The 13,159-nt window shown below is 39.8% G+C and overlaps 1 protein-coding gene across 12 annotated transcripts in view; it reads right to left on the reverse strand.

The window, feature by feature from the left end:
* The window catches only part of LOC121506892 (band 4.1-like protein 1), a 164,019-nt gene that overhangs the window by 50,386 nt on the left and 100,474 nt on the right, over positions 1–13,159 (reverse strand). For 11 of the 12 annotated variants that reach the window (XM_041782894.1, XM_041782899.1, XM_041782900.1 and 8 more), the window contains exon 3: positions 7,863–8,030. In XM_041782894.1, the coding sequence (XP_041638828.1) occupies positions 7,863–8,030 (168 nt within the window). The remainder of the gene's footprint in view (positions 1–7,862; positions 8,031–13,159) is intronic. The other variant, XM_041782895.1, reaches the window with a different exon arrangement.

Here is a 13,159-nt window from a genome sequence, read left to right on the forward strand (position 1 = left end):
CAAGGTCAGGCAGACCACACCCAGCCAATGGGGGACTGGGTGCCTTGTCCCCTGTCTGAGGACAACTGGCAGAATCAGCAGCACATCAATGACAAGAGACTTCATTTGCCCGTGAAAGCACCCCGAAGTGTGTGCTCCAGTCTCACAGGGACGTAATGATAAACTCCTAAAAGTATGAGTGAGATTCTATGTTATGATATATGTGCACAATGTGCAACCCTATCAAAGACAGGAAGTGAAAGCAAGCCTGTCCATGACCCCAAGGTGCGAGGCGGACTGAATTTTCAATAAAGTCTGGGCTGACAAGAGGCTGCTTTGTACTTTCTCTAGTAATGACTGGCAGAGCTGCAAGGGCAGGTGAATATTTGGGGAGAGCACTTCAGACACAAAAGCTTTCATAAACATTATGCTAACTACTGTTGTTGTGTGGAAAAGCCCACAGGTATTTCTGGATGTTTTCACAGAGGTTAGCACAAGCGTAGCATTCCTGATATCCCCACCTCACACACGCTCATACATTAAAGGAAGCCTTCCTAGAATACCAAAAGACACACACAAAGTTTCATGCAGTTGTGTGAAAGTATCCTTAGGGCTGGCTCATAATAACATTGCTCCTCTATTTTCTCCTTGGCTGCACTCGGCTCACAACCATGTAATAACTATAGATTTTCTAACACCCAGTTAGCATGCTTGTTCCAAAGCAGAGGCATCATGCCTGTCCAGGCTGGGGAGGCTGGAGTGAAAATCAAATACAATTAATCGTGTCATTTAATTGTACTGAGAAATAAAGACCGTATTTGCCTTTCAAGGTAGCAGTATAATTCAAGCATGCACAGTGCTTGAATTTACATTGCACAATGCAATATAAATGGTAAATGGACTTTGGGTTGTATAACACTTCTCTAGTCATCAGACTACCCACAGAACTTTTTACTCAGCAGACGGCACCCACTCAGACTTCATTAACCCACTGATGACAGAGAATAACAAGTATCTGTTAGTTTAATTTGATTTCAATCATGCTCATTCACGCAACAAAGATGCAGCAGAAGGAACAATTTGGGGTTAAGTGTCCTGCCCAAGAATACATCGACATGCTACCGGAAGAGTTAAGAATCGAATTCCAGCCCTTCCAGTTGACTTCAGGTTATTTGAGCAGAATAATCTCTGGAAAAAAATCTCCTATCAACACAGATCTTACTACGATAATTGGTGGAGTGCCTTTCTGTCTGTCTGTGTTGATTTGCACGACAAACTGTTGCTCCAACTGTCCTTGATATCTATCAGAAGACAACTTGGGTGTACTGGTTCGAAAAATGGTGCCATAAAAAAAATAATAAAAATTTACAGATTTTCAAAACATTCCAAAGATGTTGTCCCTCTCGACATGCCCCATTACATGCCCTGATCTCTTCATTCTGACGTGCTGACATACAGTTAGCATATTGTATCACTTCCCATTTATGTAGTTGCTTTGTTGCTGTGTTCCTAGTACCATTGATCAAGCTAAAGTTACATAATTCACTCTGTTCTATTTCATATCGCTGCTGTCTTATAGCTATTGTGCATTTGGACATACATATGGTGAACAACAAGCCCCCTCACTGTGTAGCAGCTAGCCTCCCTTTCCTCTTTGATTGCAACTTAGCGTAGCCAGCTTAGCACTTAGCCTAGTAATGACTTTTCTTTCTGCATCTCCTGCTCTCTCTTGCCCAGTGTACCAAATGTTAAGTTTTCCCCCTCCTCCTTTACTGATAGTGGTACTTTAATTAAATGAAGCTTATTTGTAGCTTTGGAGGTCAGGCTAACCATGAAAAACAGCTCCACACCAACGGAGCCAAACCCTAATATGCAGCTATAGTTATCCAGCCCCTGTAGATGTGAGGTGACCTAGCCTAGGCTCTTAACCCCTGGCAGGTCCCAAGCAGCTGGACGGAGTGGATAGGTAACTGTACGGGGAAAGTCTAACCCTGCGGTAAGACTAACACCCACTCAGATCATCGCTTCAAGTATTAAACAGACTTTGACACATCCACTGAGAATATAAAACTCTGGTTATCAGTGACACCAAAGTGAAAAATGTGAAGTTAGAGAAGTCAGCCGGCATAGTTCAGTTTTTGGGGGCAGAGTGGGCGGCATCAAATCCCATCTAAAGCTGCTGAAAAGAGTAAAATGTAGATTTGCTAAAATTATAATTCATGTCGGTGCAAATGACTCCTGAGTCGACAGTCATAAGATACTAAGAGTAATGTGGTGTTGGTGTGTTCTTTTGCCCAAAAAGACTCCATACTTTTCTCTGGCCCCCTCCCCAGTCTGACCAGTGATGACATGTAAAGCTGCATGACATCTTTTAATCGCTGGCTGTCAAGGTGGTGTCCTGCAAACGATGTGGGCTTCACAGAAAACTGGAAAACTTTTTTGGGAAAAATCTGGTCTGATAGGTAGAGTCAGCATTCTGAGCGACTAGTTTTATTATTTTCTTCACTAAGTCGTTGGATTGGTAATTACTGGTGAGTAATTGGAATTTTCAACTTAGCATTGCAAGATGAAGTTGCCAGATTCTGTCTTTCATCAGGCAACTTCATCTTGCAAACCTCCAGTCTGGGGGGGGTGCTGGAAGCCGTTCGCAATGGCTGCCACTGGTGTAGCAATTATCTCAGATGTAGCTATAGCGGCAGTTATATCATAAATGGACCACATTCCCTTTTTAAATGAAGCACAAAGTACAGCACCATTTTCATTCTCTCCCAACTTGAGTTTTCGATAGTTTCGGGCAGGGTTTAGTTGATTTGCAAGCTGGAAGTAATGACTGCAGCTGGTGGAGTTATTAGCTCAGATGCAGCTTTAGGATCAGTTTTTTTGGAGTCTGGACAACATATCTTTATTGAAACAGAAGCACAACTGGTCTGGCATGAATTTTATCCACCAACAAGATTCACCATTGGTACCACAATGCCTTCCTGCTAAGCTCAGGTTACTACTGTAATCTGAGGATGCTACGCATGCCTACTGCCTCATTTTGTCTTGTCCCTCTGATTTGCCCTTAATGAATGTGACAGACAGAACATTCATCCAATCATCTTCAAGAATTTTTGAAGTCATGCCTTTACAAATCACTTGTGGGACTCCCCTAAAAAGAAATGTAAAATATATCGCATGCAATGGAAATATTAAACAGTCTGTCTGATGATAGATTTGTGAAAAAACAGCACTGAAGAGTGAGTAAAGAGTGAACAAGCTTTTTTCTGACTTGCCTTTCAGTCCTATTGAGGCCTTGCAGATGACACAAGCCAAAATAAACTATTATTGCTCGGCTTTCCAGCACCAAAAAAAATTATTTCAAGGAAACAGAGCGTCAACCTCTGAAACCACAGGCTCCTGCTCAAATTTACAGCAACATTTGTTTCAAAAAACCCTTCCAGAGGGACAAAAATGTTTACATGACTGCCAAAATTGAGCAGAAATGAGCTAGTAGTCATGCAGGTAGCAAATAAGGAAATGGCATATGCCTATATAGGTCATCTGTAGTCCGCTCCAGACAAAAATGTGAATACTATCTGAAATCTAAGTCCATGCTGAATCAATCAGACTTCTTTCTGAATAAATGCAGCAGCAGCATACTGAGATATGACACAGGCTGGCTGCTACCCACTGGCCCAGAAAGAAGCCTTAACTCTGTGTCATCTGAGGCAAAGAGGCACTGTGCCACACCAGAAAATCATGATGGAGAGTGTCTTAAGTGTCTGGGTAGATTTTCATTGAGTAGAATCAAATGAAATTGCTTAAAATATTGCTGCGTAGTTGTCTACATAGTAAAGTAAATTTTCATTTTGTCTGTAAGACATCACTTTTATGGAAGAACTCCTGGCCCAAACTGTATCATACTCAGCAAAAGAGTGTTGAAGGGAGAAGACATTACATTCTGGAGCAGGTCAGAATTTCCTTCAGCAACAGCCAGTTGTAGAAGAGACTAAAGAAATGACAGAGAATCAAAAATGTGCGGAAACATTTAGCAGAGGATGTGCATGTGATGTCACAGTAAGCTGGAGTCACAGCAGGAACAACCACTGGAATGAAGAAAGTAAATACTGGTGTCATGAATCAGCAGGAAGTAGGCAGTAAGCGGTTTTGATTCAGCTGGAAAGTGCTGTCTTTCTATTTCTACACTGTTCTGTGCAAGCAGAAATGATCTCTAGCTGCTAAACTTTGGAGTTATGATTTTATGCAAATAGCATAGGATGAAGCTGGCATTCAGTTAGTAATGGATTTAACCAGCTTTCTTCATCCTTGGGGACAATGGTGTTTTCCAACACACTGACTGCAGTTTTGTCTCAGGATCGCATTGGAAGATTCAAGTTTCATTGCATGTAATCACTCCATCTAAAAAATGTGGGTTTCGTTCAATGTCACCAAAAATTTTCTTGCGTTTTTAATTTGCCAAATTGATTCAGAAGTTTTTGATGTGCATGGATGCCTAGAACAATCATCGTCTTGGACATCCTCTCTGCCTTCAATAAATCTTTTGTGCCATTCAAACACATGTGCACATGACATACAGTGTTCCCCATACACCTCAGTTAACCACCTACTTAATAATGGAATCTGACAGCAGCTGTGTGTGAAAACCAGCCTGATGACACTGTGTGACTATGAACCTCATAGCCACAGAATTGTTTTAACTCAACCATTTTGGAGGGTTTTGAAGAATGAAGTGCATGTTTAAGGTCATACCACAGCATCTTGATTGGATTTAAGTCCAGACTTTCACTTGGCCACTCCAAAACCTTAACTTTGTTGATTTTGAGTCATCCAGAGGTGGACTTGCTGGTATGTTTTGGATCGTTGTCCTGCTGCATAACCCAAGAGCGCTTGAGCCCGAGGGCATGAACTGATGGCCGGACGTTGGCCTTCAAGATTTTCTGGTAGATGGAAGAATCCATTGTTCCATAAATCACAGCAAGTGGTCAAGGTCCTGAAGCAGCAAGCAGCCCCAGACCAACACACTGCCACCACCATGTTTGACTGTTGGCATGATGTTCTTTTTATGAAATGCTGTTATTTTTATGCCAGATGTAACGAGCCGCACACCTTCCAAAAAGTTAAACTTTTGTCTCGTCAGTCCACAGAATATTTCTATAAAAATTTGGGGGATCATCAAGATGTTTTTTTGGCAAATGTGAGACGAGCATTTGTGTTCTTTTTTTGTCAGCAGTGGTTTTGGTCTTGGAACTCTCCCATAATGCCATTTTTGCCCATTGTCTTTCTGATGGTTGAGTCATGGACTCTGACATTAACTGAGGCCAGTGAGGCCTGCAGGTCTTTGGATGTGGTTCTGGGTTCTTTTGGGACCTCCTGGATGAGTTGTTGTTGCACTCTTGGGGTCATTTCGGTTGTCCGACCACTCCTGGGAAGGTTCACAACTGATCTCAGTTTTCTCCATTTGTGGATAATGGCTCTGACTGTGGTTCGCTGGAGTCCCAAAGCCTTGGAAATGGTTCTGACCTTTTCCAGACTGATAGATTTCAATCACTTTGTTTCTCATTTGTTCTTGATTTTTTTTGGATTGTGGCATGATGCATTTCTTTCTGAGATCTTGTAGCCTACTTCACTTTGCCTGACAGCTTCTATTTAAGTGATTTCTTGATTCAAAAATCTGGTGGTAATCAGGTCTGGGTGTGGCCAGTGAAACTGAAATCAGCTTTCCAAAAACTGTGGTAAATCACAGTTAACTCATGATTTAACAAGGAGGGCAATCACCTTTTCACAAAGGGTCAGATAGGTTCGGATTTGTTTCCCCCCTTAAGAAATTAAATAATCATACAGACACTGCATTTTGTATTTTCTTGGGTTTTCTTTGTGAAATATAAAACTGGTTTGATGATCCGAAACATTTAAGTGTGATAAATATGCAAAAAGGGGCAAATACTTTTTCACGGCACTGTAGTTGGGAAAATAGTGAAAAGAAACCTATCCCAAGCCTGTTATGCCATGAATTTGTTGGACGCCGATTCCAACAAGCTGTAGTGTTCTGTACTGAGTCATTGACAAGAAATGGCACAATTAACAAAATAGAAGAGGACAGTTGTCCATATTTTATAAAAGACTAGATGAACGATATCAGTGTCCTTCCTTGTCTTTAGTAACCTGGTTTTAGAGCATTGATAGAGAAAAATGACATTCACTGTACATATGAAGAGTTAAACTTAATATAGATCCAAACTTCATGACACCCCTGAAATAATCGAACACTGTTTGGATAAAGTGAGCATAAGATTTAATATACATGATGTGCTAACTGCAGATATACACCTTTGGAGTTTGGATCAAGCTCGTCCTCAGATGAAAGGGTTACAACTATGGTGTTCTCCTGCTCGGCTCTGTACTTCAGCCTGATAAAATATAAAACTGAAACATAAAAGAATCTAATTTTCAACTTTTTATTGTAGTAGAAGGCCACACAGCAGCTCTTTAGCAGTAGAACTAAAGGTTTCTTTTTTCTACTCAGCTCAAAGCAGATGTGATGTTTTCAGGTTTTCCCCCTTGATCCTGACTGTGTCTCTACCCTTCTGAAACTATTTGCAGACATAATGGTTGGACTTGAGGATTTGCATGAAATAGAAGACTGACTTTTGGCCAAATGCTGCAACAAATTTCATTAGTATTATTTATATGTAGCTAACCAGAAAAGTCTAACTGAGATCAAGAATCTCATTTACAAGAGCATCCTGGCCAAGATGGGCAGCAGCGTATGACACATGACACACAGATCAACCAATCCTAAGCACAGTCATTAGTCAAAAACATCTATTACCTGATGCATCCTGCTCCAACACCTTCAATCTGCTTTTAAAAAGATTTAAAGAGACCAGCTCCCTCAGACACAGCAGTTCCAGGCTGCAGGAGCAGCTTTCCTGAAACTCCTTTTACCCATTCCAAGACGGACTTTGGGAACAGAGAGCAAACATAAGTCTTGTGATTGAGTCACAGAGCCAAAATTTTAGCATCCAGCACTTTTCTGACGGAAGCAGATTAAGTATAGGCTTATAAATGAGGGTATGCCAATGATTCAGCCTATGAGTGGTAAAAAAGGCCACCTGACCTGGTCATACAGAGAACAATGATGAGTATTTTAGGTACTGATTGCACTATAACCTGTGATGCTGAAGATGTTTTGTTTGTAGATATTTAAGAAGTTTATATTAGTACTGCCTGATCATATAAGTGAGTATCTCCTAATTTCAAAGAACATTAAAAAGACTGTACAAACTTACTATTCAAAAGCTACTCAGAGAAGGCCTCCCAAGTTTTATAACTGCTGCTAATCATCAAAGCTTTAAAATCTTCAGTTTCTCTCATTGCATTTATCTGTGGCAGGGGGGGCTCACATCAATCTCTTCAATCTTCTTTCATGCATGCCCACAGCTTCATTCAGTAAAAGGCAGGGGACTTGCATCCATCTCTTTTCTCCTCTCATAAGCATGCCTACAGTTTCTTTAACCACCAAGAGGGAACTGTCCTTTTTCACACTGCTGAAGTAATGACAACAGATTTCTTGAGGGAATGAAGACTTTCATATTGAGCTTTTTTGTGCCATTGTGTGTAGTACAGAAATGTGTAACATTGCTTTGGCTTCGCCCTCCCGGAGAGCTCTCAGCATGGCGCCCTCTCTTTTATTCTCTTTGCCTGTTTATACCCCATGCTTCCAATATCTGTGCAGCACAAAGCAACACACACAAAAGTGCCTGAAAGAAAAGACTAAGTACAAAGGTAAAAAGAACATCGCTTTTCCAATGGTTTGCTCAAAGTGTGCTCCGACTTATTCTACAACATGTAGCAGAGAAACTGTTTCCCATTAAGCATACCTCAATTTCTCCTTCGAACTCGGAGGAGTCCAGCAGGGTCACCTTGAAGGGAGCAGTTTTCAGTCGTTTGGAACCTTTCTGCGGAGATTTGAGGTTTTTGTTTGGGGACGTCCTCTCTGACATGTCATCCATTTCTCTGTGGTCATCCAGATTCTTGGAGTTCTGTTCCTTAACACAAAAATAAAAAAAGGCAGTTTAATGACACAGATATAAATTTTATCTGTCATCTTAAATTTCTGTGTGGGAACATTCTGAATACTGAAAACAGCCCTTGGCGGTGATTTAGAGTCAGCATTGTGCTTTAATAGTTTTGTATGGTATGCAGTGTGAGCTCATTTACATAGGAAGAAAATACTGTGTAATAGGATGCTCATGTTTTTTAAACATTACAACCACAAGCATTTTTCACGCCAGTTGCTTTATAAGTATATAGAGATGTTCCTTAAGCTTTTTAGAGAGATGGCATGGCAGGTTACTAAAAATGACACTGAAACAGTTTGGCAAAGCAGCAACATCTATCTGTCCCTGCCTGTAGTTCGTAGGCTAGAAAAAGCTTTAACAATGATAGTAAAGACAGATTAATTTCAGATGTGGCAGGCATTGTTCAAGTATAAAAACTGAAACAAAACACTAGGCATACACAGTATTATTGGCATGGTGTAAGTATTGGCAGATAATAGCTTAAAAGCTGATATGAGGGTTCAGGCTCAGAGGGCCCAGCGGTTCGATCGTACACTGCTCTTCCCCACTCTCTCAGCCTTGTTTCTCATTCTATCCGCTGTCCTCCTCTATAAATAAAGACATAAAAAGCCCAAAACACTGTGAAATCTGATGTAATGGGATCAGATTTTTGCCCTGCTCACATAACTTGTAGAGCTCATTGTTTTCACATGTTCACAGAAACCTAATTCCAACATATCTAGAGTGTTACGACACGTTACTTCACAGGGGCTTTAAGTTTGTGGAGTTTTCAGCAGAACCAACAGACCTACCCTGGCAGAAGCTTTTTCCTTTTTCATCCTTATTATTTAAACTCTGAAGTGTATTATAAGGACGGGATATTCAGCTCTGAGCTACAGACCGTTTTATTTCTGCAATTGAAAATAATATGTTGTGTAATTAGAACAGTTAATTTTTATTTGAAAGTTTAAGCTCCATAAAAAGCTCAAATTTTTATGAAGTGCTCTGCAGAGCTCATTGTCCATCAGTGGGCTTTCAAAGTTGTTTGTAGCTCTCAAAAAAGCATGTGAAGTTTTGAGTCTCACTGTTAAAATTAAATTTTGCACATCATACATGAAGTGTAATACCTTCTAACAGAGACTTAATGTCTCCTTCAGAAAAGGAAACCTTTGTATTCATGGTAGAATCAAATGTTTGTCATGTATGACAAAAAGGGTAAAAGGGTAGAAGTATCAGCAAAAATCTAATTTCGTTTCTTTCCTACAGAGTATTATGAACACTGATGCTATCAAAGCTTATAAAACTGGCTGCTGGGTGTTTGGTTGGACTTTTTTTTGCCACATCTTTAACCCATGAATGCCTGGAAAAACAAATTATAGCCAGAAAATTCTCATTTTTTGGAACTGAAATGTTTATTTCACCTTCAACTGAAATCCAAAAAATCCAAATTTCCATAAAATTAAAAAAAGCAGTCTAGTTGCCCTTTGATCAATGTTGGATAACCATGACTTGGAGGACTGAGAACCTGCACAGACTAAAATGTAAGGACTTTTTGACGACTAAAACTGGACTAAAATGTTTTCAGAGTTTAGACTAAAACTATGAAGGGTAAATAGGACTAAAATGTAACCAAAACTAAAACTATTTTTGTCTGAAGACTAAAACTAAGACTAAATCTAGAATTGGCTGCCAAAATTAACACTGTGTTACTTTATACATTTTACAAATTTAAACCAAATACAGTAAGCTGGTTTAAATGTTATTTGTCTAATAGAAAGCAGTATGTATTTTGTAATGGAAGTTTTTCAAAATGAAATGGTTGCAATGTGGTGTACCACAAGGAAGCTGCTTGGGACCACTACTTTTCTCAGTATTCACCAATGACCAATGAATAAAGTGGTTATGTATGCAGATGATACAACTCTTTATCTACCAGCAGGATCAGTTCAGGATGTGCCGACACTTTAGAAAGGAACTACAAGCTGTTGTTGATTGGGTATGGAGTAACAGGCTTGTTCTTAAGTTGTTTAAAATAAAAGAATATTGTGTTTGGATCAAACTTGTATTAAAAGACAAGCCAAAGTTAAACGTATCCATTAAAGATGTGTACACTGAACAAGCTGAAGAATTCAGACTCCTTGGTGTGATACTAGACAGCAGCCTGAGGAGGTCAAAGCAGATTGAGAATTTGGAGTTATGGAGAGAAGCTTGGCAGATATCAGAAGATGTGCTGAACTTTTGCCTCAGTATTGCATCCCCAGAGTTATACAAACATTAGTTCACACTGAAATGAAATGGAGGCACCAGTTAAGCTCAATTCATAGATCATACACCCCATTCCCTCATTCTCTCCACCCTAAATGTCCAGTCTCTCTTCAGCTTTTCTGTCCAAACAAAGGCAAAAGCCCAACAATTATCTGTAAGAATGCAACTTTATAAAAAGTTGCAGGTAAATGCATGAAACAATGGTATTTCTTTTTTTAAATTGTCAAATATGGGGCCACCAGCACAGGAAAAAATCCCAGCTAAACTGGGATTTCTGGTCTATAATGTCTGTAATGCAGATCTACAGGGAGCTCCAATGATTTTGAGTAAAACAGTGGTTTTCAAGATGTTCTTTTTTTTTTTGCCAAAGGCACACCTATGATCAAACCAAAATCTCAAGGCACACCATATTTATATCCGTGCAGAGTGGCCTCTTTAGCGTGTTATGATCTCTTCAATTGTTTTAGCGATACCATATTGTTGTACAAATTCCCCCGATATACCTTGACTTGCCTGAAGGGACAAGTGTGGCTCAGCACCCCAGTAGGGAACCACTGCAGGAAGTCAGCAAGCACAGGTGAATCTCTCTTAAGTCTCTTCATAACACAGACTCTAATGCTTCACACTAGACAAAACTTCACTGTAAGAAAAAAGCTTACTTTGAGTTAATGACTAAAAATAAAGACCTGAGGGCTTGCTGTAAAGAAGGAAAATGAACTGTGTTTTGTTCTGCCTAGTGATAACAATCCCAGCAACTAAACATAGGCGGCAGAGCTGACTACGTCCGCTCTTTTTCACACCTTAACATTCAGTTTAAATTTAGAAGCTAGTTCTAAGCACTGAAGTCATCCATGCACACAGAGATTCTCAACAGAAAGCAGTAGTTAAAAGTACAGTGATTACACTTAGGGACCATTTTTAGCTCAGGGAAATGTATGAAAACATTTTAGGTTAGCTCCAGGACTACAAAATAAAAATGTTATCCTGAAACATGGTCCAAAAAACTAAAATGAAACATGATAAAACTCTGTTCCCTTCTTTTTATGGTATTCCTCTAAGAAAGCTATCCAAATGTTGTCCGACTTTATAACTACAAAGTAATCCATTAACATATTAAATACTAAAACACTCATATCTTTAAATCACCCACAATAACCCTCAAAAATACTCAGTTACAGTAATCTGAGTAAACTTAAGTAGTTGCATTCTACCTCTGGGGTCTATTGTGTAAAACCTATAATTCTAGATAACGGGCTAAAAAACGTGCATCTATCACCAGGGGTTCTCTGTGGTTTTTAATGCAGCACATGAAACATGCAAACCTTGGTGGTTAGTCATGTATTTACAGCCCTATGAGGCAGCTTGAATGTCTGGCAACAACTGTGAGGATTTAGATGTCAGTCTTAAATCAAACTTAATTGGTATTCAGTATGATCCAAAAAGGGTTTCAGTCTTTTGGTTTGACTGTACTTGTGTTTTAAATTGTTCTGCTTTGTTTTCTTTCTACCCATTAATTGTTTTATATTCTTTTTTTTCTAAGCTGTTAATATTATTCTAGTATGCATGGGTTCTGTCTTACTTTCAGCACCTAGGTGATAAATAAAGCAATTTAAGCTGCATTTAGAAAATTGGACACACTACAGATGAAAATTATCTTAATGCAATTTGCCTTAATTATGGTTAGAAAAACATTGATCACATTCACAAGTGATTAATTAAAAATAACAAATGAAATCGATGCATAAAAGTATTCAGAGTCAAGTATGATCATCCCTGTTAGGTTTGGTGATGATGGACATAAGCACTTAAGAGTAAAATAGAATCAAAATAGTTGGCACACTTCAAAAAATATGGACAGAAGGTCCAACTTTGGTCCACTCTATGGTGAAAACTCACAGGTTGCACAACATTAGATCTCTATGTTTTATAAAATAAGCCCAAAATTTGGAGACAATTTGATGAAATCTGTAGGTGGAGATCCTTCAGATGTGACAACAGTGATGCTGCCCAAAACAGCCAAAATGTGACGTTTAACTGTTTGTTGTGCCTTTCTTGTACACTTTAGAGGACGGTCCCAGGTGACATTTTGTTTCGTCTAGATCTAATTTATACACTAACTTGCCAAAAGTATTCACTCATCTATCCAAATAATTGAAATCAGGTGTTCCAATCACTTCCATGGCCACAGGTGTATAAAATCAAGCACCTAGGCATGCAGACTGTTTCTACAAACATTTGTGAAAGAATGGGTCGCTCTCAAGAGCTCAGTGAATTCCAGCGTGGTACTGTGATAGGATGCCACCTGTGCAACAAGTCAAGTCATGAAATTTCTTCGCTCCTAAATATTCCACAGTCAACTGTCAGTGGTGTTATAACAAAGTGGAAGCGATTAGGAATGACAGCAACTCAGCCACGAAGCGATAGGCCACGTAAAATGACGAAGCAGGGTCAGTGGATGCTGAGCCGCATAGTGTGCAGAGGTTGCCAACTTTCTGCAGGGTCAATCGCTACAGACCTCCAAACTTCATGTAGCCCTCAAATTAGCTCAAGAACAGTGCATAGAGAGCTTCATGGATTGGGTTTCCATGGCCGAGCAGCTGCATCCAAGCCATACATCACCAAGTGCAATGCAAAGCATTGGATGGCAGTGGTGTAAAGCATGCCGTCACTGGACTCTAGAACGATGGAGATGCATTCTCATGCACAGAGTGACGAATTGCGCTTTTCCATCTGGCAATCTGATGGATGAGTCTGGATTTGGCGGTTGCCAGGAGAATGGTACTTGTCTGACTGCATTGTGCCAAGTGTAAAGTTTGGTGGAGGGGGGATTATGGTGTGGGGTTGTTTTTCAG

This window comes from Cheilinus undulatus, linkage group 3 (assembly GCF_018320785.1).
Source record: "Cheilinus undulatus linkage group 3, ASM1832078v1, whole genome shotgun sequence".
NCBI lineage: Eukaryota > Metazoa > Chordata > Actinopteri > Labriformes > Labridae > Cheilinus > Cheilinus undulatus.